This window comes from Stegostoma tigrinum, chromosome 4 (genome assembly GCF_030684315.1).
Source record: "Stegostoma tigrinum isolate sSteTig4 chromosome 4, sSteTig4.hap1, whole genome shotgun sequence".
Lineage (NCBI taxonomy): Eukaryota > Metazoa > Chordata > Chondrichthyes > Orectolobiformes > Stegostomatidae > Stegostoma > Stegostoma tigrinum.
The window spans coordinates 2,507,634-2,533,601 of NC_081357.1; the positions used below are offsets into that span (position 1 = coordinate 2,507,634).

At 51.3% G+C, this 25,968-nt stretch overlaps 1 protein-coding gene across 1 annotated transcript in view; it reads right to left on the minus strand.

Annotated features, from left to right (window-relative positions):
- The window catches only part of LOC125452334 (dynein axonemal heavy chain 6-like), a 920,763-nt gene that overhangs the window by 207,091 nt on the left and 687,704 nt on the right, over positions 1 to 25,968 (minus strand). The window contains exons 76-79 of the mRNA XM_059645527.1: positions 8,277 to 8,504; positions 5,157 to 5,354; positions 2,100 to 2,299; positions 134 to 297 (exon numbers count right to left, since the gene is read on the minus strand). Of these exons, the coding sequence (XP_059501510.1) occupies positions 134 to 297; positions 2,100 to 2,299; positions 5,157 to 5,354; positions 8,277 to 8,504 (790 nt within the window). The remainder of the gene's footprint in view (positions 1 to 133; positions 298 to 2,099; positions 2,300 to 5,156; positions 5,355 to 8,276; positions 8,505 to 25,968) is intronic.

Sequence of the window (25,968 nt, forward strand, 5' to 3'; positions counted from 1 at the left end):
GAGGAACATGACCTGCTGACATTGAGGAACAATTCCTGTCTTTGGCAGTCACTCCATTCAGCCCTGTACCTCAGTGCTAGCTCATAGCTTGAATCGTGGGGATGTGGCTGGATATCTGTCCTGGAAACCTCACCTTTCACTGACTGAACGTATGTTGTCCAAGCAGGTGAAGCCAGAAGACGAGCTAAGTCTAGTAAGTTGTCATCTGAGCGATGTATCCCCTCCACTGTTTCAGGCAGCTTCTTCAGTAAACTCTCAGCTTTCTCTAACACTATTTCACCTTCACTCCTTTGCTCCCTAAAAAAAAACAATAAGGAGAAGCAGTAGGTTCTTCAACCTGTTAAAGGCTATTTTCTGAAGCTGTTACGTTAGCAAACAACTGGCTCAGGTCCAGTCCCGGCCTCTTCACACTTCACATCAAGTTCAACCTGAGACATCCAAACCCTGGTCTAAGCTGTTTCCATACTCCTTGTCCCTCTTCCCACCCTTTCTCCAAATCCCAGAATTCATCCCAGACTTGAACCAGTCCCTCAAATCGTAAAGCTTCATTGAATTTAATAACACTACTGATGAATAGTCAGTTACTGGTCAGTAACACAGTGCTGGTTAATGGTTAGTAACAGCAGCACTGGTTACCGGTCAGTAACAGTGCTAGTTAATGGTTAGTAACAGCAGCACTGGTTAATAGTTAGTAGGAGTGTACTTGTTACTAGTTAGTATCACAGTGTTAGTTAACGGTTAGTAACAGCAGCACTGGTTACCGGTCAGTAACAGTGCTAGTTAATGGTTAGTAACAGCAGCACTGGTTAATAGTTAGTAAGAGTGTGCTGGTTATTCATCAGTAATAGCACCATCAATTACTGGCTATGAACAGGGTACTGACTAAAGATCAATCATAACAGCATTGGTTAATGCTGGTTAACAACTCGTCATATTACTGGTTAATGATCGTTACTGGTTGGATTGTTGACAGTCAGTAACTGGAATATTGGCTGATTGATTTTTCTTTTCAGTCTCTTTCAGTCACTCTTACCAATACTGTTGTGGACAGATGGAACTGCAGCTGGCAGATTGGTGAGGATGAGGACAAGTATGTTTTTCCCTCTTGTTGGTTCCCTCACCACCTGCCGCAGACCCAGTCTCGCAGCTCTGTCCTTTAGGACCCGACCAGCTCTATCAGCAGTACTGCTGCCGAGCCACTCTTGGTGGTGGACACTGAAACCCCCCACCCAGAGTACATTTTGTGCACTTGCCATCCTCAGTGCTTCCTCCAAGTGTTGCTCAACACGGAGGAGAGACTGATCCATCAGCTGAGGGAGGACGGTATGGGGTAATCAGCAGGAGGTTTCCTTGTCCATGTCTAACCTGATGCCATGAGATTTCACGGGGTCTGGAGTCAATGTAGAGGACTCCCAGAGCAACTCCCTCCCACCTGTATCCCACTGTGCTGTCCCCTCTGCTGGGCCTGTCCTGCCGGTGGGACAGGGCATATCCAGGGATGGTGATGGTGGTGTCTGGGACATTGTCTGTAAGATATGATTCTGTGAGTATGGCTATGTCAGGCCAGTAAGATCAGCAGAGATAGTAGGAACTGCAGATGCTGGAGAATCAGAGATAACATGGTGTGAAGCTGGATGAACTCAACAGGTCAAGCAGCATCAGAGGAGCAGGAAAGCTGATGTTTCGGGTCTGGACCCTTCTTCAGAAATGATTCAGAAAGGGTTCAGACCCAAAATGTCAGTTTTCCTGCTCCTCTGATGCTGCTTGGCCTGCTGTGTTCATCCAGCTCCACACCTTAGTAAGAATGGGTGTTAATGAACTGGAAAGGTTTTTACAACAATTGATTAAAGTTTCCCGGTCACCATGCGGCTAGATGTTTGTTGAATTCAAATGTCACCATCTACTGAGGACATTAACCTCAGGCGTGGATTATATTTGAGTGATATACCATTGTACCATCCTCAGAGGTTTTAGCAAATCTGTGAGGTCTCAGCCCAATCCAGATGGTTTACAGTTCATTGGAACTGGTGATTGTGGGATCTGAACTCATGAGGATGATGGTGGATCCACTGATTCGTCCATGAGACACGATGACTGACCTGATTGCCTGTACCCCAGCGCTGAGCTGGGGCTCGATACTCTTGATGATGGTCATGAAGCTCTTGGCCTGATTTTCGAGGTACACATTCTCAGCATTGTCATGCATTCCGAAGATATCTGGAGAGTCACTGTCTGGCAGGGATTCGATGTAGTCGATGCACTGTAAGAAATCCATGCTCTCCGAGATAATAGAATAAACCTAATCAGATAGAGGGAGGCCACAAATAGATTCACAACAGGAGTTCACACAGCCCAACCAGCCTGTTTTACCACACAGTAGAGTTCTAGCTTGTCATCTATAGACAACGTCAATCCCGGGAAAAATATCACCAATGGTGCCTTCGCAAAATCCTGCAGGTTCCCTGGCAGGATACGCACAGCTGCGCCCATATCCTCTCCCAGACCAGAGGTACTGCTCACTGTCACACAGCTCAGCAGGGTGGCTCACATCATCCACAAGACCACCTCCCCACCACACCCCTGAAACATGCTCCCTCCTCTCAGCTCCAGGGAAACCTCCTCAAACTCTCCGGATGGGGAATGGATTGGGTTAGACCCAGGCCCCATGGTGACCCAGCCCCTGGGATGGGAATGGGGAATGGGGAATGGACTGGGTTAGACCCAGGCCCCATGGTGACCCAGGCCCTGGGATGGGAATGGGGAATGGGGAATGGATTGGGTTAGACCCAGGCCCCATGGTGACCCAGGCCCTGGGATGGGAATGGGGAATGGGGAATGGATTGGGTTAGACCCAGGCCCCATGGTGACCCAGCCCCTGGGATGGGAATGGGGAATGGATTGGGTTAGACCCAGGCCCCATGGTGACTCATCCCCTGGGATGGGAATGGGGAATAGGCTGGTTCGACCCAGGCCCCATGGTGACCCAGCCCCTGGGATGGGAATGGGGAATGGATTGGGTTAGACCCAGGCCCCATGGTGACCCAGCCCCTGGGATGGGAATGGGGAATGGCCTGGTTAGACCCAGGCACCGATCCTGGCTGACATCCCCATATTCCCACCACCCCCAGCCCACACACACACTCACACACTCACACTCTCACACTCACACTCACACAACGATGCTGTCTATGCACACAAACAGGGCTGTCCAGGTAGACCCATTGTTTCAGCCTGCTCATGCCCCACAGAACTCATCTCTTCCTACCTTGACTCAATCTTCTACCCCCGGTCCAATCCCTACCCACATACATCCATGATTCATCTGACACCTTACGCCAGTTTCAAAGCTTCCAGTTTTACTGGCTCCAGCCACCTCCTCTTTACCATGGATGTGCAATCCCTTTACACATACAGTCCCAACCAGGAGGGTCTTAGGGCTCTCTGCTTCTTCCTGGAGCAAAAACCTGAACCATCCTCACCCACCACCACCCTCCTCCACTTGGCTGAGCTTGTCCTCACCCTCAGCAACTTCTCTTTCAACTCTTCTTATTTTCTTCAGGGAAGAGGGGTTGCCATGGGTACCCGCATGGGCCCGAGTTATGCCTGTCTCTTCGTGGGGTATGTGGAACATTCCTTGTTCCAGTCCTATTCTGGCCCTCACCCACAACTCTTTCTCCGATACATCGATGATATCGTCAGGGCTGCTTCCATCTCTCGTCTGGAATTGGGAAACTTCATCAATTTCACCTCCAATTTCCACCCTGCCCTCACTTTCACCTGGTCCATCTCTGACTCCTCCCTTCCCTTCCTTGGTATTTCTGCTTCTATTTCTGGGGATAGGCTGGCCATTAATATTCATTACAAACCCACCGACTCCCACAGCTACTTGCACTATACATCCTCACATCCCACTTCCTCTAAAGTCTCCATATTCTCAGTTCCTCTGTCTCCATCGTATATGTTCAGATGAGTCCACCTTCAACAAGGGAGCCTCCGAAATGTCCACCTTCTTCCTCAACTGAGGATTCCCCAGTTCCATTGTTGACAGGGCCCTCAATCGGGTCTGACCCATCACCCGCAGTTACACCCTCGCCACTTGCCTTCCACAACAGCGATAAGGTTTCCCTTGTCCTCACCTAGTGTCCCACCAGCATCCACATCCAGAAGATCGTCAGACACCATTTCCACCACCTCCAGCAAGATACCACCAGCAGACACATATTCCTTTCCTTTCCCTTGTCTGCCTTCCGCAGGGACCATTCCCTCCGGGACACCCTGGTCCATACCACCTTCACCCCCAACACCACCCCACAGCCCTACAGCACCTTCCCCTGTAACCGGTCAGGGTGCTACACCTGCCCATTTACCTCCTCCCTCCCCAGTATCCAAGGCCCCAAACATACCTTCCAGGTGAAGCAACACATCACCTGCACTTCTCAGAATTTAGTCTACTGTATTCGCTGCTCACAATGTGGTCTCCTCCTCATTGGGAAAACGAAGCATTGACTTGGCGACCGCTTCGCAGAACATCTACGCTCTGCTCACAACAAAGACCCTGAACTACCTGTTGCCTGCCACTTTAATGTGCCACCTTGTTCCCTGGCCAACATCTCTGTCTCCAGCTTGCTGCAGTGTTCCAGCGAAGCCCAGTGCAAGCTGGAGGAACAACACCTCATTTTCCACTTGGGGACCCTACAGCCCTCCGGACTCAATATTGAGATTAATAATTTTAGGGGCTAAACTCTCCCATGTCCCAGCCCCCCACCCCACACACCAGGCCTTGTTACCACACAGCCTGCCATTACACACCCCGTGTTGTTAGTCACTAACAGTCCCCATTAATAACTATTTACCCTCCCAGCCTGATCATTAGCAACTCCTAAGTCTGTCCAACTGTCTTTCTCTCTCTTTGGGCTGTATCCTATCATTTACTCCCTGTCCCCTCCCCCTCCCCTATTTTCTACATATACACTGACATTTTCCCAGCCACCATCAGTTCTGAGAAAGGGTCACCGCACCCGAAACGTTAACTCTGTTTCTTCCTTCACAGATGCTGCTAGGCCTACTGAGCTTTTCCAGCAACTTTGTTTTTGTTCCTGACTGTGGACAGATTTGAGTGATGGAAGAGAAGGGTTTTGTCCTGATGTTAAGCTCACCCCGTCAGTGGAAAACCTGAAACCTTCGGTGAGTACATCGGGGTTGTAGAACTTGCTGAGGGTGCAGTTGAGACATCTCCTGTCCCAGTTGTCAGTGACCCGGCCTCCGTATATCACTTCTCCTGTTAAGTAGCGTAGTGCTGTCCACGGGATTTCCACCTTGTGGTGAACCAACATCTCCAGATTCAGAATGGCCACCTTATGTGGGAGAACAGAAAGATATTGTCAGGTGTAGGTTATAGCCAACCTTCAGCAGAAATCTCCACTTCCCAAAACCTTGGGCTGAAGGCTATCTGCTGCCTATTGGACCCATTACAGTCAGGCAGCTCTACCTTCTCATAGACTCCAGGCCTCTGCACAGCTCTCCCTCACTGAGCCCTGGTCCCGGTTGGTCTCTGCCTCCTGCTTCACACACCCTAAACCCCTTCCCTGTTTTCACTACATTGACCAACAGTTTGGTTCGGCTGCACAGGCCTAACTGGGTGCCTTAACCATTTACTTTAGACAATCAGAGGAAAGAGACTGGCATTGAAAAGGTGGCTTTAAGCAATCTCACACAGTGCTCTTCTTATCCGTTTGGGGAGAAGTAAAGAGTAAAAGCTTCTGCCTGTCCCATACATGTAGATGTTGGCTGTGATGTTAACCATAGACCAGTACCTGGTATGGAAATATGTACACGACAGTCACAGGCGCTTCCATGTGTTAGATACTTTGGGGGTTGGGGAGCTGGGGTTGTGATCACAGCTAGGTATTGACCGAGGAAATGTCTCCAATGGTTGATTGAGTTTGTCGAGGGGCAGCCTAGGAATGATGCGTAGTTTGATAGGATAAAGAAGGGAAACATCTGACCCATCACAGATGAGAACACTTTCTGGATCCTGAAGCTGTCCTGGAATCTGCAGCAGTACAGGCAGTGTGGTCAGAGTGGTGTTCATCCCTGATGTTTCAGTCTCCAGTGGTAACAGTCTTTGTTCACCCCTTGGACTGATGTCAGGAACTCCTGGTCTTCTCCTGAGACTCCTGGTAATGGGTTTCTGCTCCCCATTCCCCAGTCTTGCCCTAATCATGGCCCTTCCTTTGGGGGCTGACCATCTCTGCTGTGTCCAAGACCTATCTAAATCCTCTTGGCCAATGACCATGGGTCACTGCTCATGATGCTAGGGTGACCATGGTCTACTTGGCTACCTCAATGCGACGGTTGTTTATATTCTTTCAATGCTCCCTCTACACTGTCCCCATCAAACATCTCCAGGACAGGGACAGCATGGGGTTAGATACAGAGTAAAGCTCTCTCTGCACTATCGACCCCCCATCAAACATCCCCAGGACAGGGACAGCATGGGATTATATACAGAGTAACGCTCCCTCTACACTGTCCCCATCAAACATCTCCAGGATAGGGACAGCACAGGGTTAGATACAGAGTAAAGCCTCCTCTACACTGTCCCCCATCAAATATCTCCAGGGCAGGGGCAGCACAGAGATAATGGGAATTGCAGATGCTGGAGAATCTGAGATAACAAATTGTGGAGCTGGATGAACACAGCAGGCCAAGCAGCATCTTAGGAGCACAAAAGCTAACGTTTTGGGCCTGGACTTTCTGGTGAAGGGTCCAGGCCCGAAACGTCTGCTTTTGTGCTCCTAAGATGCTGCTTGGCCTGCTGTGTTCATCCAGCTCCACACTTTGTTATCAGGGACAGCATGGGGTTAGATACAGAGTAAAGCTCTCTCTGCACTGTCCCCCATCAAACATTAGCACAACAGGCACAGCACAGGGATTGATACAGAATAAAATCTCTCTTCACTGTCCTCATCAAACACACCCAGGACAGGGACAGCATTGGGTTAGATGCACAGTAAATCTCCCATTATGCTGTCCCCAACAAATTCTCCCAGAATAGATAGAGTAAGGGGTTAGCTATAGAGTAAAGCTCCCCCTACTCATTAAACCTGAAAATAATGCACCCCTACTCTTTTAAACTAAAGTGAAGCTCTCTGTTCACATTGTTCCGATCAAACATTCTCAGGACAAAGGGAGTACAGGATTAGATCTAGAGGAAAGCTTCCTCTACTCTTTTAAATTGAAATTAATGCTCTCTCTTCATTGTCCACGACAAACACTCCCATTACAGGAAGAGCACAGGATTAAATATGGAATAAAGCTGTCTTCAATCTTTTATCGAGTCATGGAGTCAGACAGCAGAGAAACAGACCCTTTGGTTCAAGCCATCCATGCTGACCAGCTATCCCAGTCTGACTGAGTCCCATTTGCCAGTATTTGGTCAACATCCCTCTAAAGCCTTCCTATTTACATGCTCATCCAGATGCGTTTTATATGTTATAATTGTACCCACCACGAAGCAGCAAACGTTGCTGAAACAGAGACTAATGAATGTTTTTGAGTGTGATTGGGTGGAGAGAATGAGCATTTCTGACTGTACGTAACAGGAATGATACTGTCTAATGAAGCAGGCTCATAGTTTATTCACTGTCCAACAGAATGACTGGGAATCACAATATGAATATTGAAATTACATGAAATATGAAACATAAATATGAATATTGAATACAAAATCCTGGATCAAGTTCTGCGAATGGATTGCAATGTTCTGAAGGAGTTGTAGCTAAGAAATGGAAGATGTGAATGATGTTATTGGTGAATTATGTTATCGAAAGGATTGAACTGGAGACTTGAGTTGGGAAGGATGTTTGGAACTGCTCATGACTTGTGCTCAAATTCTCAGTGTAGCTGTGGAGCACGTATGCCAGTTAATTACAACAGGATGTGTAGGAAATGAAGGTTCATTTTCAAAAATAGAGCCACAGTTTCTGATGGTGTTCCTGGGCAGAATGATATGTGTATTGACCCGTTAAATCCTGGGGTCACAGGGAACTCCAAAAACCCTCTCACCCTGATGAGTTACACAGGTGTAAGGCTTATAGGCACACTCCCTTGTTTAAATATTTTTGAGGATTGTCTGAAATGATCATGGAGGGGTTCCTGGAATCCTGCAGGAATTCCACATGTGCCTGGGAATTAGCCCCTGTCAGCTCTAACCCTGTCATCTTTACACATAGCAACCCCTCCTGGAGGGGTGGAGAATGCCTCCTTGTACCTACCTCCAGATCGGAAGAACTAAACTCGTAGGGGATATTCCAGCCCAAAGCTCCATACTTCTTCCTCTCCTGGATAATGGCATTGAAGAGGCACAGACTGAAGAGCAGCCTCCTCCAGCTGAGGCTCGCATTCTCCTTCATGTAGATTCTTTCTGTCACTTCCCCCAAGCCGCTGCTTCCGAAGCTGGTCAGCAGTTTGTTCTTCAGACCCTGTGGTGGTTCCACAGCCACCTTTCAAAGAGGAAAGACCCCAAGTTAGAAAGAACTTCTTCACAGACAGCCCGTACACAGCTTTCTCTCCAGCTCAGTGTCAATGGGTTATGTGTGGTGTATTTGGACTTACAGAAAGCTTTTGGTCAAGTCAGCGATAAGAGTTTAGCTTTGTTTTATATTCATTTGCAGGATGTGGGCATCACTGGCTGGGCAGCATTTATTGCCCATTCCTAATTACCCAGAGGGTTGTTAAGAGTCAACTCCATTGCTGCAGGTCTGGAGTCACCTCTAGGTCAGACCAGGTAAGGATGGCAGATTTCCTTCCTTAAAGGTCATTAGTAAGCCAAGATAACAAAGTGTGATAATAAAGTGTGGAGCTGGATGAACACAGCAGGCCAAGCAGCATCTCAGGAGCACAAAAGCTGACGTTTCGGGCCTAGACCCTTCATCAGAGAGGGGGATGGGGAGAGGGAACTGGAATAAATAGGGAGAGAGGGAGAGGCGGACCGAAGATGAAGAGAAAAGAAGATAGGTGGAGAGAAGAGTATAGGTGGGGAGGTAGGGAGGGGATAGGTCAGTCCAGGGAAGATGGACAGGTCAAGGAGTTGGGATGAGGTTAGTAGGTGGGAAATGGAGGTGCGGCTTGAGGTGGGAGGAAGGGATGGGTGAGAGGAAGAACAGGTTAGGGAGGCAGAGACAGGCTGGGCTGGTTTTGGGATGTAGTAGGTGGAGGGGAAGAGCTGGGCTGGTTGTGTGATGCAGTGGGGGAAGGGGATGAACTGGGCTGGTTTTGGGATGCAGTGGGGGAAGGGGAGATTTTGAAGCTGGTAAAGTCCACATTGATACCATTGGGCTGCAGCGTTCCCAAGCGGAATATGAGTTGCTGTTCCTGTCCATCTTCCCTGGACTGACCTATCCCCTCCCTACCTCCCCACCTATACTCTCTCCACCTATCTTCTTTTCTCTCCATCTTCAGTCTGCCTCCCCCTCTCTCCCTATTTATTCCAGTTCCCTCTCCCCATCCCCCTCTCTGATGAAGGGTCTAGGCCCGAAACGTCAGCTTTTGTGCTCCTGAGATGCTGCTTGGCCTGCTGTGTTCATCCAGCTCCACACTTTGTTATCTTGGATTCTCCAGCATCTGCAGTTCCCGTTATCTCTCATTAGTAAACCAGATGGGTTTTAATCCCTCAATTATTGACAATGGTTTCACGGTCATCATTAAACTTTTAATTCCAGATTTTTAAAAATTAATTTCTAACTGCACCATCTGCTGTGGCAGAATTCAAGCCCAGGTCCCCAGAACATTACCTGGATGCCAGGGGAGATGATGGCCCAGTGGTATTATTGTTAGAGCTATTAATCTGGAATCCCAGGTAATATCTTGGGGACCTGGTTTCAAATCTTACTATGGCAAATGGTGGAACTTGAGTTAATTTTCAGAATGTTTTATGTTTCAATGAGATCCCCTCACATCTTTCTAAACTCCATTGATCCAAACTCTCTTCCTAGGAGAGTCCTGCTATCCCCAGTACCAGCCTAGAGACCTTCCACCGCACTCCCTTGACCCTGCCTTAGGTAGGGAAGCCAAACCTGTGTGCAGTACTCCAGGTGTGTTCTCACCAAGGCCCTGGGAACAAAAAACTGGAAAAGAGTCCAATAACGACCATGAATCCACTATTCGTTGTCAGAAATATGCATTTGGTTCACCACTGTCCTTTAGGGAAGGAAACTGCCCTCCTTACCTAGTCTGGCCTACATGTGACTCCAGACCCACAGCAATGTGGTTGACTCTTAAACTGCCCTCTGGGCAATTAGGGATGGACAATAAATGATGCCTGGCTAGTGATGCCCTCATCCCATGATTGAATAGTAAAAAAGACTAGTGATGTTACCACTAGGCCCATTGCCTCCCCAACAGTGTGTAAAATTAAAGTGCATGGGAGTGGTGGGAATATACTGCCATGGATTGAGAATCAGCAGTAGGAAGAAAACAAAGAGTTTGAATTAATAGGGCTTTATCAGAGTGGAAGGTGGTGCCTAGTAGGGTCCTGCAGGAACAGTGCTGAAGCCCCCACCTGCCTGAACATACATCACCAATTTGGATGAGGGAATCACATGTAATATTAAGTTTGCTGACAACACAAAGCTAGGTGGAAGTGTGAGTGGTGAAGAGGACATAAAGAACGTGTTTTTGAATGCGGATGCTTTGGAGAGGGTGCAGAGGAGGTTCACCAGGATGTTGCCTGGTATGGAGGGCGCTAGCTATGAAGAGAGGTTGAAAAGATTAGAATTATTTTCATTAGAAAGACGGAGATTGAGGGGGGACTTCATTGAGGTCTACAAAATCATGAGGGGTATAGACAGGGTGGATAGCAAGAAGCTTTTTCCCAGAGTGGGGGACTCAATTACTAGGGGTCATGAGGTCAAAGTGAGAGGAGGAAAGTTTAAGGGAGATATGCGTGGAAAGTTCTTTACACAGAGGGTGGTGGGCGCCTGGAATGCGTTGCCAGCGGAGGTGGTAGAGACGGGCACGATAGTGCCTTTTAAGATATATTTGGACAGGTACATGGATGGGCAGGAAGCAAATGGACACAGACCGTTAGAAAATAGATGACGACAGGTTAGACAGAGGATCTTGATCGGCGCAGGGTTGGAGGGCCGAAGGGCCTGTTCCTGTGCTATAGGTTTCTTTGTTTCTTTGTTTTAGATAAGTGAGTGAGCAAACACATAATGTGGCTAAATGTGCAGGAAAACAGAAGGGCAGAGTATTATAAAAATGGTGATCTATTGGGAAGTGTGGGTGTACAAAGGGATCCAGGGATCCCCTACAGATCAATCAGTGAATGCAGACTGGCAGGCGCAGCAAGCAATTCGAAAGGCAAATGAAACATCGGCCCATCGCAGTAGGATTGGAGTTGAGAAATAGTGATGTCTTGCCGCAGTCAGACGCGGCCTTGGTGAGAACACACCTGGAGTACTCCGTACAGGATGGGTTTCCCTACCAGAGGCAGGGTAGAGGCAGTGTGGTGAGAGGGTCTCTTGGCTGATACTGGGGATGGCAGGACTTTCCTAGGAGGAGAGTTTAGCTCAATTGCGCCTGTATTCACCAGAGTTTAGAAGGATGTGAGGGGATCTCATTGAAACATAAAACATTCTGACACCAGTGGCCAGATTGGATACAGAGGATTCCAGAATGGGGCTTACAGTGACGGAACATGGTTGGTCATTTTGAAATGAGATCAGGTCAAATTTCTTCACTGAGGGGTTAATGATCTTATGGAATCTGGTATCACAAAAGGCTGAACAGTTTAAGTCACTGAATATACTGAAGCCAGAAACACACAAGACTTCTAAAGGCAAAGTGTGTCAAGGCAGAGAAGGAAGGTGGTAATGAGTAGAGGATCAGGCACAATCATGTTAAACGGCAGTGACGGTGATGATGGTGTTGGAGGCGGTGACGGTGATGGAGATGGTGACGGTGATGGTGACGGTGACGGAGATGGTGATGGTGACGGTGACGGTGATGGAGATGGTGATGGTGATGGTGATGGAGATGGTGATGGTGATGGTGACGGTGATGGAGATGGTGATGGTGATGGTGACGGTGATGGTGATGGTGATGGAGATGGTGATGGTGATGGTGATGGTGATGGTGATGGTGATGGAGATGGTGATGGAGATGGTGATGGTGATGGAGATGGTGATGGAGATGGTGACGGTGATGGAGATGGTGATGGTGATGGTGACGGTGATGGTGACGGTGACGGTGATGGTGACGGTGATGGAGATGGTGATGGTGATGGTGACGGTGATGGAGATGGTGATGGTGATGGTGATGGAGATGGTGACGGTGATGGTGATGGAGATGGTGATGGTGATGGAGATGGTGATGGTAATGGTGATGGTGATGGTGATGGTGATGGAGATGGTGACGGTGACGGTGACGGTGATGGTGACGGTGATGGTGATGGTGACGGTGATGGTGATGGTGATGGTGATGGAGATGGTGACGGTGACGGTGATGGTGATGGTGATGGTGATGGTGATGGTGATGGAGATGGTGACGGTGATGGTGATGGAGATGGTGATGGTGATGGTGATGGTGATGGTGATGGTGATGGAGATGGTGACGGTGACGGTGACGGTGATGGTGACGGTGATGGAGATGGTGACGGTGATGGTGATGGTGACGGTGATGGTGACGGTGATGGTGATGGTGATGGAGATGGTGACGGTGATGGTGACGGTGATGGTGATGGTGACGGTGATGGTGATGGTGACGGTGACGGTGATGGTGACGGTGACGGTGATGGTGACGGTGATGGTGATGGTGATGGTGATGGAGACGGTGACGGTGATGGTGACGGTGATGGTGATGGTGACGGTGACGGTGATCGTGACGGTGATGGTGATGGTGACGGTGACGGTGATGGTGACGGTGATGGTGATGGTGATGGAGATGGTGATGGAGATGGTGACGGTGATGGTGACGGTGATGGTGATGGTGATGGTGATGGTGACGGTGATGGTGACGGTGATGGAGATGGTGACGGTGATGGTGACGGTGATGGAGATGGTGATGGTGATGGTGATGGTGATGGAGATGGTGATGGAGATGCTGATGGTGACGGTGATGGTGATGGTGATGGAGATGGTGATGGTGATGGAGATGGTGACGGTGACGGTGATGGTGACGGTGATGGAGATGGTGATGGAGATGGTGATGGTGATGGTGACGGTGACGGTGATGGTGATGGTGATGGTGACGGTGATGGTGATGGTGACGGTGACGGTGACGGTGACGGTGATGGTGATGGAGATGGTGACGGTGACGGTGATGGTGACGGTGATGGTGATGGTGATGGTGATGGAGATGGAGATGGTGATGGTGATGGTGATGGTGACGGTGATGGTGATGGAGATGGTGATGGTGACGGTGATGGTGACGGTGATGGTGATGGAGATGGTGACGGTGACGGTGATGGTGATGGTGACGGTGATGGTGATGGTGACGGTGATGGTGATGGAGATGGTGATGGAGATGGTGATGGTGACGGTGATGGAGATGGTGATGGTGATGGTGACGGTGATGGAGATGGTGACGGTGATGGAGATGGTGATGGAGATGGTGACGGTGATGGTGATGGTGATGGTGACGGTGATCGTGACGGTGATGGTGATGGTGACGGTGATGGTGATGGTGATGGTGACGGTGATGGTGATGGTGATGGTGATGGAGATGGTGACGGTGACGGTGACGGTGACGGTGACGGTGACGGTGACGGTGATGGAGATGGTGATGGTGATGGTGATGGTGATGGTGATGGTGATGGTGATGGAGATGGTGATGGTGATGGTGATGGTGATGGAGATGGTGACGGTGATGGAGATGGTGATGGAGATGGTGACGGTGACGGTGATGGAGATGGTGACGGTGATGGTGATGGTGATGGTGACGGCGATGGAGATGGTGACGGTGACGGTGATGGAGATGGTGATGGTGATGGTGATGGTGAAGGTGATGGTGATGGAGATGGTGACGGTGATGGTGATGGTGATGGTGATGGTGATGGTGATGGAGATGGTGATGGTGATGGTGATGGAGATGGTGACGGTGATGGAGATGGTGACGGTGACGGTGATGGTGATGGAGATGGTGACGGTGATGGTGACGGTGATGGTGATGGTGACGGTGATGGTGATGGTGATGGTGATGGTGATGGTGACGGTGATGGTGATGGTGACGGTGACGGTGATGGTGATGGTGATGGTGATGGTGATGGAGATGGTGACGGTGATGGAGATGGTGATGGTGACGGTGATCGTGACGGTGATGGTGATGGTGACGGTGACGGTGATGGTGACGGTGATGGTGATGGTGATGGAGATGGTGATGGAGATGGTGACGGTGATGGTGACGGTGATGGTGATGGTGACGGTGATGGTGACGGTGATGGAGATGGTGACGGTGATGGTGACGGTGATGGAGATGGTGATGGTGATGGTGATGGTGATGGAGATGGTGATGGAGATGCTGATGGTGACGGTGATGGTGATGGAGATGGAGATGGTGATGGTGATGGAGATGGTGACGGTGACGGTGATGGTGACGGTGATGGAGATGGTGATGGAGATGGTGATGGAGATGGTGACGGTGACGGTGATGGTGATGGAGATGCTGATGGTGATGGTGATGGAGATGGTGATGGTGATGGAGATGGTGACGGTGATGGTGATGGTGATGGTGATGGTGACGGTGATGGAGATGGTGATGGTGATGGAGATGGTGATGGTGATGGTGATGGTGACGGTGATGGTGACGGTGATGGAGATGGTGACGGTGATGGTGATGGTGATGGTGATGGAGATGGTGATGGAGATGGAGATGGTGACGGTGATGGAGATGGTGACGGTGATGGTGATGGAGATGGTGACGGTGATGGAGATGGAGATGGAGATGGAGATGGTGATGGTGACGGTGATGGTGATGGTGATGGTGATGGTGATGGAGATGGTGATGGTGATGGAGATGGTGATGGAGATGGAGATGGAGATGGAGATGGTGATGGTGACGGTGACGGTGACGGTGACGGTGATGGTGATGGTGATGGTGATGGTGATGGAGATGGTGATGGAGATGGAGATGGTGACGGTGACGGAGACGGTGACGGTGACGGAGACGGAGATGGAGATGGTGATGGTGATGGTGATGGAGATGGTGATGGTGATGGTGATGGTGATGGTGATGGTGATGGAGATGGTGATGGTGATGGTGATGGAGATGGAGATGGAGATGGTGATGGTGACGGTGACGGTGATGGTGATGGTGATGGTGATGGAGATGGTGATGGTGATGGAGATGGTGACGGTGACGGTGATGGTGATGGTGATGGAGATGGTGATGGAGATGGAGATGGTGACGGTGACGGTGACGGTGATGGTGATGGAGATGGTGACGGTGATGGAGATGGAGATGGAGATGGAGATGGTGATGGTGACGGTGATGGAGATGGAGATGGAGATGGAGATGGAGATGGAGATGGTGACGGTGATGGAGATGGTGATGGTGATGGTGATGGTGACGGTGACGGTGATGGAGATGGTGATGGAGATGGAGATGGAGATGGTGACGGTGACGGTGATGGAGATGGTGATGGAGATGGAGATGGAGATGGTGATGGTGACGGTGATGGAGATGGTGATGGAGATGGTGATGGAGATGCTGATGGTGATGGTGATGGTGATGGTGATGGTGATGGAGATGGTGATGGTGACGGTGATGGTGATGGTGATGGAGATGGTGACGGTGATGGTGATGGTGACGGTGATGGAGATGGTGATGGAAATGGTGATGGAGATGGTGATGGAGATGCTGATGGTGATGGTGATGGTGATGGTGATGGTGATGGTGACGGTGATGGAGATGGTGATGGAGATGGTGATGGAGATGGTGATGGAGATGCTGATGGTGACGGTGATGGTGATGGTGATGGAGATGGTGATGGTGATGGTGATGGTGATGGAGATGGTGATGGAGATGGTGATGGAGATGCTGATGGTGATGGTGATGGTGACGGTGATGGAGATGGTGATGGTGATGGTGATGGAGATGGTGATGGAGATGGTGATGGTGATGGTGATGGTGATGGTGATGGAGATGGTGATGGAGATGGTGATGGAGATGGTGATGGAGATGGAGATGGTGATGGTGATGGAGATGGTGATGGAGATGGAGATGGTGATGGTGATGGAGATGGAGATGGTGATGGTGATGGTGAAGGTGATGGAGATGGTGATGGAGATGGTGATGGAGATGGTGACGGTGATGGAGATGGTGATGGAGATGGTGATGGTGATGGAGATGGTGATGGTGATGGTGACGGTGACGGTGATGGAGATGGTGATGGAGATGGTGATGGTGATGGTGATGGTGATGGTGATGGTGATGGTGACGGTGATGGAGATGGTGACGGTGATCGTGACGGTGATGGAGATGGTGACGGTGACGGTGATGGTGACGGTGATGGAGATGGTGACGGTGACGGTGACGGTGACGGTGATGGTGATGGTGATGGTGATGGTGACGGTGATGGTGACGGTGACGGTGACGGTGATGGTGATGGAGATGGTGATGGTGATGGAGATGGTGACGGTGATGGAGATGGTGACGGTGATGGAGATGGTGATGGTGATGGAGATGGTGACGGTGATGGTGACGGTGATGGAGATGGTGACGGTGATGGAGATGGTGATGGTGATGGAGATGGTGATGGTGATGGAGATGGTGACGGTGATGGTGATGGAGATGGTGACGGTGATGGTGACGGTGATGGAGATGGTGACGGTGATGGAGATGGTGATGGTGATGGAGATGGTGACGGTGATGGTGACGGTGATGGAGATGGTGACGGTGATGGAGATGGTGACGGTGATGGAGATGGTGACGGTGATGGTGATGGAGATGGTGACGGTGATGGTGACGGTGATGGAGATGGTGAAGGTGATGGAGATGGTGATGGTGATGGTGATGGAGATGGTGACGGTGATGGTGATGGAGATGGTGACGGTGATGGAGAAGGTGACGGTGATGGAGATGGTGACGGTGACGGAGATGGTGATGGTGATGGAGATGGTGACGGTGATGGAGATGGTGATGGTGATGGAGATGGTGACGGTGATGGTGACGGTGATGGAGATGGTGACGGTGATGGAGATGGTGACGGTGATGGAGATGGTGACGGTGATGGAGATGGTGATGGTGATGGAGATGGTGACGGTGATGGTGACGGTGACGGTGATGGAGATGGTGATGGTGATGGAGATGGTGACGGTGATGGTGATGGAGATGGTGACGGTGATGGTGACGGTGATGGAGATGGTGATGGTGATGGTGATGGAGATGGTGACGGTGATGGTGATGGTGATGGAGATGGTGACGGTGATGGAGATGGTGACGGTGATGGAGATGGTGATGGTGATGGAGATGGTGACGGTGATGGTGATGGAGATGGTGACGGTGATGGTGACGGTGATGGAGATGGTGACGGTGATGGAGATGGTGATGGTGATGGTGATGGAGATGGTGACGGTGATGGTGACGGTGATGGAGATGGTGACGGTGATGGAGATGGTGACGGTGATGGTGATGGTGACGGTGATGGAGATGGTGACGGTGATGGTGACGGTGATGGAGATGGTGACGGTGATGGAGATGGTGATGGTGATGGAGATGGTGATGGTGGTGGAGATGGTGACGGTGATGGTGATGGAGATGGTGACGGTGATGGTGCCGGTGATGGAGATGGTGACGGTGATGGAGATGGTGATGGTGATGGTGATGGAGATGGTGACGGTGATGGTGACGGTGATGGAGATGGTGACGGTGATGGAGATGGTGACGGTGATGGAGATGGTGACGGTGACGGAGATGGTGATGGTGATGGAGATGGTGACGGTGATGGAGATGGTGATGGTGATGGAGATGGTGACGGTGATGGTGACGGTGATGGAGATGGTGACGGTGATGGAGATGGTGACGGTGATGGAGATGGTGACGGTGATGGAGATGGTGATGGTGATGGAGATGGTGACGGTGATGGTGACGGTGACGGTGATGGAGATGGTGATGGTGATGGAGATGGTGACGGTGATGGTGATGGAGATGGTGACGGTGATGGTGACGGTGATGGAGATGGTGATGGTGATGGTGATGGAGATGGTGACGGTGATGGTGATGGTGATGGAGATGGTGACGGTGATGGAGATGGTGACGGTGATGGAGATGGTGATGGTGATGGAGATGGTGACGGTGATGGTGATGGAGATGGTGACGGTGATGGTGACGGTGATGGAGATGGTGACGGTGATGGAGATGGTGATGGTGATGGTGATGGAGATGGTGACGGTGATGGTGACGGTGATGGAGATGGTGACGGTGATGGAGATGGTGACGGTGATGGTGATGGTGACGGTGATGGAGATGGTGACGGTGATGGTGACGGTGATGGAGATGGTGACGGTGATGGAGATGGTGATGGTGATGGAGATGGTGATGGTGGTGGAGATGGTGACGGTGATGGTGATGGAGATGGTGACGGTGATGGTGACGGTGATGGAGATGGTGACGGTGATGGAGATGGTGATGGTGATGGTGATGGAGATGGTGACGGTGATGGTGACGGTGATGGAGATGGTGACGGTGATGGAGATGGTGACGGTGATGGTGATGGTGACGGTGATGGAGATGGTGACGGTGATGGTGACGGTGATGGAGATGGTGACGGTGATGGAGATGGTGACGGTGATGGTGATGGAGATGGTGATGGAGATGGTGATGGAGATGGTGATGGTGATGGAGATGGTGATGGTGATGGTGATGGTGATGGAGATGGTGATGGAGATGGTGATGGAGATGGTGACGGTGATGGAGATGGTGATGGAATTGGTGATGGTGATGGAGATGGTGATGGTGATGGTGACGGTGACGGTGATGGAGATGGTGATGGAGATGGTGATGGTGATGGTGATGGTGATGGTGATGGTGATGGTGATGGTGACGGTGATGGAGATGGTGACGGTGATCGTGATGGTGATGGAGATGGTGACGGTGACGGTGATGGTGACGGTGATGGAGATGGTGACGGTGACGGTGACGGTGACGGTGACGGTGATGGTGATGGTGATGGTGACGGTGACGGTGACGGTGACGGTGATGGTGATGGAGATGGTGATGGTGATGGTGATGATGATGGTGACGGTGATGGAGATGGTGATGGTGATGGAGATGGTGACGGTGATGGAGATGGTGACGGTCATGGTGACGGTGATGGAGATGGTGACGGTGATGGAGATGGTGATGGTGATGGAGATGGTGATGGTGATGGAGATGGTGACGGTGATGGTGACGGTGATGGAGATGGTGACGGTGATGGAGATGGTGATGGTGATGGAGATGGTGATGGTGATGGAGATGGTGACGGTGATGGTGATGGAGATGGTGACGGTGATGGTGACGGTGATGGAGATGGTGACGGTGATGGAGATGGTGATGGTGATGGTGATGGAGATGGTGACGGTGATGGTGACGGTGATGGAGATGGTGACGGTGATGGAGATGGTGACGGTGATGGTGATGGTGACGGTGATGGAGATGGTGACGGTGATGGTGATGGTGATGGTGATGGAGATGGTGATGGTGATGGTGACGGTGATGGTGACGGTGATGGAGATGGTGATGGTGACGGTGATGGAGATGGTGATGGAGATGGTGACGGTGATGGAGATGGTGACGGTGATGGAGATGGTGATGGAGATGGTGACGGTGATGGAGATGGTGATGGTGATGGAGATGGTGATGGTGATGTTGACGGTGACGGTGATGGAGATGGAGATGGTGATGGTGATGGTGACGGTGATGGTGATGGAGATGGTGATGGTGATGGAGATGGTGATGGTGATGGTGACGGTGACGGTGATGGAGATGGTGACGGTGATGGAGATGGTGATGGAGATGGTGATGGTGATGGAGATGGTGATGGTGACGGTGATGGAGATGGTGATGGAGATGGTGATGGTGATGGAGATGGTGATGGTGACGGTGATGGTGATGGAGATGGTGATGGTGACGGTGATCGTGACGGTGATGGAGATGGTGACGGTGACGGTGATGGTGACGGTGATGGAGATGGTGACGGTGATGGTGACGGTGATGGAGATGGTGACGGTGATGGAGATGGTGATGGAGATGGTGATGGTGATGGTGATGGCGATGGTGATGGTGATGGTGATGGAGATGGAGATGGTGACGGTGATGGAGATGGTGATGGAGATGGTGATGGTGATGGTGATGGTGATGGTGATGGTGACGGTGACGGTGATGGAGATGGTGATGGTGACGGTGATCGTGACGGTGATGGAGATGGTGATGGTGATGGAGATGGTGATGGAGATGGAGATGGTGACGGTGATGGAGATGGTGATGGTGATGGTGATGGTGATGGAGATGGTGATGGTGATGGTGATGGAGATGGAGATGGTGACGGTGATGGAGATGGTGATGGAGATGGTGATGGTGATGGTGATGGTGATGGTGATGGTGATGGTGATGGTGACGGTGATGGAGATGGTGACGGTGATCGTGACGGTGATGGAGATGGTGATGGTGATGGTGACGGTGACGGTGATGGAGATGGTGATGGAGATGGTGACGGTGACGGTGACGGTGACGGTGACGGTGATGGTGATGGTGACGGTGACGGTGACGGTGATGGTGACGGTGACGGTGACGGTGACGGTGATGGTGACGGTGATGGTGATGGTGACGGTGATGGAGATGGTGACGGTGATGGTGACGGTGATGGAGATGGTGACGGTGATGGAGATGGTGATGGTGATGGAGATGGTGATGGTGATGGAGATGGTGACGGTGATGGTGATGGTGATGGTGACGGTGACGGTGACGGTGATGGTGACGGTGACGGTGATGGTGATGGTGATGGTGATGGTGACGGTGATGGAGATGGTGATGGTGATGGAGATGGTGATGGTGATGGAGATGGTGATGGTGATGGAGATGGTGATGGAGATGGTGACGGTGATGGTGACGGTGATGGTGACGGTGATGGTGACGGTGATGGTGATGGTGATGGTGACGGTGATGGAGATGGTGACGGTGATGGAGATGGTGATGGTGATGGAGATGGTGATGGTGATGGAGATGGTGACGGTGATGGTGATGGTGATGGAGATGGTGACGGTGATGGTGACGGTGATGGAGATGGTGATGGTGATGGTGATGGAGATGGTGATGGAGATGGTGACGGTGATGGAGATGGTGACGGTGATGGTGATGGTGATGGAGATGGTGATGGTGATGGAGATGGTGATGGTGATGTAGATGGTGACGGTGATGGTGACGGTGATGGAGATGGTGACGGTGATGGTGATGGTGACGGTGATGGAGATGGTGATGGTGATGATGATGGTGATGGTGATGGTGATGGTGACGGTGATGGAGATGGTGATGGTGATGGTGATGGTGATGGTGACGGTGACGGTGATGGTGATGGTGATGGTGATGGTGACGGTGATGGAGATGGTGACGGTGATGGTGACGGTGATGGAGATGGTGACGGTGATGGAGATGGTGATGGTGATGGTGATGGAGATGGTGACGGTGATGGAGATGGTGACGGTGATGGTGATGGTGATGGAGATGGTGAAGGTGATGGTGATGGTGATGGAGATGGTGACGGTGATGGTGATGGTGACGGTGATGGAGATGGTGACGGTGACGGTGATGGTGATGGAGATGGTGATGGTGATGGAGATGGTGATGGTGATGGTGACGGTGATGGTGATGGTGACGGTGATGGAGATGGTGATGGTGACGGTGATGGTGATGGTGACGGTGATGGAGATGGTGACGGTGACGGAGATGGTGATGGAGATGGTGATGGTGATGGTGACGGTGATGGTGATGGTGACGGTGATGGTGATGGTGACGGTGATGGAGATGGTGATGGAGATGGTGATGGTGATGGTGACGGTGATGGTGATGGTGACGGTGATGGTGATGGTGACGGTGATGGAGATGGTGATGGAGACGGTGATGGTGATGGAGATGGAGATGGTGATGGTGATGGTGATGGTGACGGTGATGGAGATGGTGATGGTGATGGTGATGGTGATGGTGATGGTGATGGTGATGGAGATGGTGATGGAGATGGTGATGGTGATGGAGATGGTGATGGTGATGGTGACGGTGACGGTGATGGAGATGGTGATGGTGATGGTGATGGTGATGGTGACGGTGATGGAGATGGTGATGGTGATGGTGATGGAGATGGTGACGGTGATGGAGATGGTGATGGTGACGGTGATGGTGACGGTGATGGAGATGGTGACGGTGATGGAGATGGTGATGGTGATGGTGATGGTGATGGTGACGGTGATGGAGATGGTGATGGAGATGGTGACGGTGATGGAGATGGTGATGGTGATGGAGATGGTGATGGTGATGGAGATGGTGATGGAGATGGAGATGGTGACGGTGATGGTGATGGTGACGGTGATGGAGATGGTGATGGAGATGGTGACGGTGATGGAGATGGTGATGGTGATGGAGATGGTGATGGTGATGGAGATGGTGATGGTGATGGAGATGGTGATGGAGATGGTGATGGTGATGGAGATGGTGATGGTGATGGAGATGGTGATGGAGATGGAGATGGTGATGGAGATGGTGACGGTGATGGAGATGGTGATGGAGATGGAGATGGTGATGGAGATGGAGATGGTGATGGAGATGGTGACGGTGATGGAGATGGTGATGGTGACGGTGACGGTGACGGTGATGGAGATGGAGATGGTGATGGTGATGGTGATGGTGATGGAGATGGTGATGGTGATGGTGACGGTGACGGTGATGGAGATGGAGATGGTGATGGAGATGGAGATGGTGATGGTGATGGTGATGGAGATGGAGATGGTGATGGAGATGGTGATGGTGACGGTGACGGAGATGGTGATGGAGATGGTGATGGTGATGGGGATGGTGATGGAGATGGAGATGGTGATGGTGATGGTGATGGAGATGGAGATGGTGATGGAGATGGTGATGGTGATGGTGATGGAGATGGTGATGGTGATGGTGATGGTGATGGTGACGGTGATGGAGATGGTGACGGTGATGGTGACGGTGACGGTGATGGTGATGGAGATGGTGACGGTGATGGTGACGGTGATGGTGATGGTGATGGTGATGGTGATGGTGACGGTGATGGAGATGGTGACGGTGATGGAGATGGTGATGGTGATGGTGACGGTGATGGTGATGGTGATGGAGATGGTGACAGTGATGGAGATGGTGACGGTGATGGAGATGGTGATGGAGATGGTGACGGTGATGGTGATGGTGATGGTGATGGTGATGGTGATGGTGATGGAGATGGTGATGGAGATGGTGATGGTGATGGTGACGGTGACGGTGAGGGTGATGGTGATGGTGATGGTGATGGTGATGGTGACGGTGATGGAGATGGTGACGGTGACGGTGACGGTGATGGTGACGGTGATGGAGATGGTGACGGTGATGGAGATGGTGATGGAGATGGTGATGGTGATGGAGATGGTGACGGTGATGGAGATGGTGACGGTGATGGAGATGGTGATGGAGATGGTGATGGTGATGGAGATGGTGATGGAGATGGTGACGGTGATGGAGATGGTGATGGTGATGGTGATGGTGATGGTGATGGTGATGGTGATGGAGATGGTGATGGTGATGGAGATGGTGATGGTGATGGTGACGGTGACGGTGATGGAGATGGAGATGGTGATGGTGATGGTGATGGTGATGGAGATGGAGATGGTGATGGTGACGGTGATCGTGACGGTGATGGTGATGGTGACGGTGATGGTGATGGTGATGGTGACGGTGATGGTGATGGTGATGGTGATGGAGATGGTGATGGTGATGGTGATGGTGACGGTGACGGTGATGGTGATGGAGATGGTGATGGTGATGGAGATGGTGATGGTGACGGTGACGGTGATGGTGATGGAGATGGTGATGGTGATGGAGATGGTGATGGTGATGGTGATGGTGACGGTGATGGAGATGGTGATGGAGATGGTGATGGTGATGGAGATGGTGATGGTGATGGAGATGGTGACGGTGATGGTGACGGTGATGGTGATGGAGATGGTGATGGTGATGGAGATGGTGATGGTGATGGTGACGGTGACGGTGATGGAGATGGTGATGGAGATGGTGATGGTGATGGTGATGGTGATGGTGATGGTGACGGTGATGGAGAGGGTGACGGTGGTCGTGACGGTGATGGAGATGGTGACGGTGACGGTGATGGTGACGGTGATGGAGATGGTGACGGTGACGGTGACGGTGACGGTGATGGTGATGGTGATGGTGACGGTGACGGTGACGGTGACGGTGATGGTGATGGTGATGGAGATGGTGATGGTGATGGTGATGATGATGGTGACGGTGATGGAGATGGTGATGGTGATGGAGATGGTGACGGTGATGGAGATGGTGACGGTCATGGTGACGGTGATGGAGATGGTGACGGTGATGGAGATGGTGACGGTGATGGAGATGGTGATGGTGATGGAGATGGTGATGGTGATGGAGATGGTGACGGTGATGGTGACGGTGATGGAGATGGTGACGGTGATGGAGATGGTGATGGTGATGGAGATGGTGATGGTGATGGTGACGGTGATGGAGATGGTGATGGAGATGGTGACGGTGATGGTGACGGTGATGGAGATGGTGATGGTGATGGTGATGGAGATGGTGACGGTGATGGTGACGGTGATGGAGATGGTGACGGTGATGGAGATGGTGACGGTGATGGTGATGGTGACGGTGATGGAGATGGTGACGGTGATGGTGATGGTGATGGAGATGGTGATGGTGATGGTGACGGTGATGGTGATGGTGACGGTGATGGAGATGGTGATGGTGACGGTGATGGAGATGGTGATGGAGATGGTGACGGTGATGGTGACGGTGATGGTGACGGTGATGGAGATGGTGACGGTGATGGAGATGGTGACGGTGATGGAGATGGTGATGGAGATGGTGACGGTGATGGAGATGGTGATGGTGATGGAGATGGTGATGGTGATGGTGACGGTGACGGTGATGGAGATGGAGATGGTGATGGTGACGGTGATGGTGATGGAGATGGTGATGGTGATGGAGATGGTGATGGTGATGGTGACGGTGACGGTGATGGAGATGGTGACGGTGATGGAGATGGTGATGGAGATGGTGATGGTGATGGAGATGGTGACGGTGACGGTGATGGAGATGGTGATGGAGATGGTGATGGTGATGGAGATGGTGATGGTAACGGTGATCGTGACGGTGATGGAGATGGTGACGGTGACGGTGATGGTGACGGTGATGGAGATGGTGACGGTGATGGTGACGGTGATGGAGATGGTGACGGTGATGGAGATGGTGATGGAGATGGTGATGGTGATGGTGATGGTGATGGCGATGGTGATGGTGATGGTGATGGAGATGGAGATGGTGACGGTGATGGAGATGGTGATGGAGATGGTGATGGTGATGGTGATGGTGATGGTGATGGTGACGGTGACGGTGATGGAGATGGTGATGGTGATGGTGACGGTGATGGTGATGGAGATGGTGATGGTGACGGTGATCGTGACGGTGATGGAGATGGTGATGGTGATGGAGATGGTGATGGAGATGGAGATGGTGACGGTGATGGAGATGGTGATGGTGATGGTGATGGTGATGGAGATGGTGATGGTGATGGTGATGGAGATGGAGATGGTGACGGTGATGGAGATGGTGATGGAGATGGTGATGGTGATGGTGATGGTGATGGTGATGGTGATGGTGATGGTGACGGTGATGGAGATGGTGACGGTGATCGTGACGGTGATGGAGATGGTGATGGTGATGGTGACGGTGACGGTGATG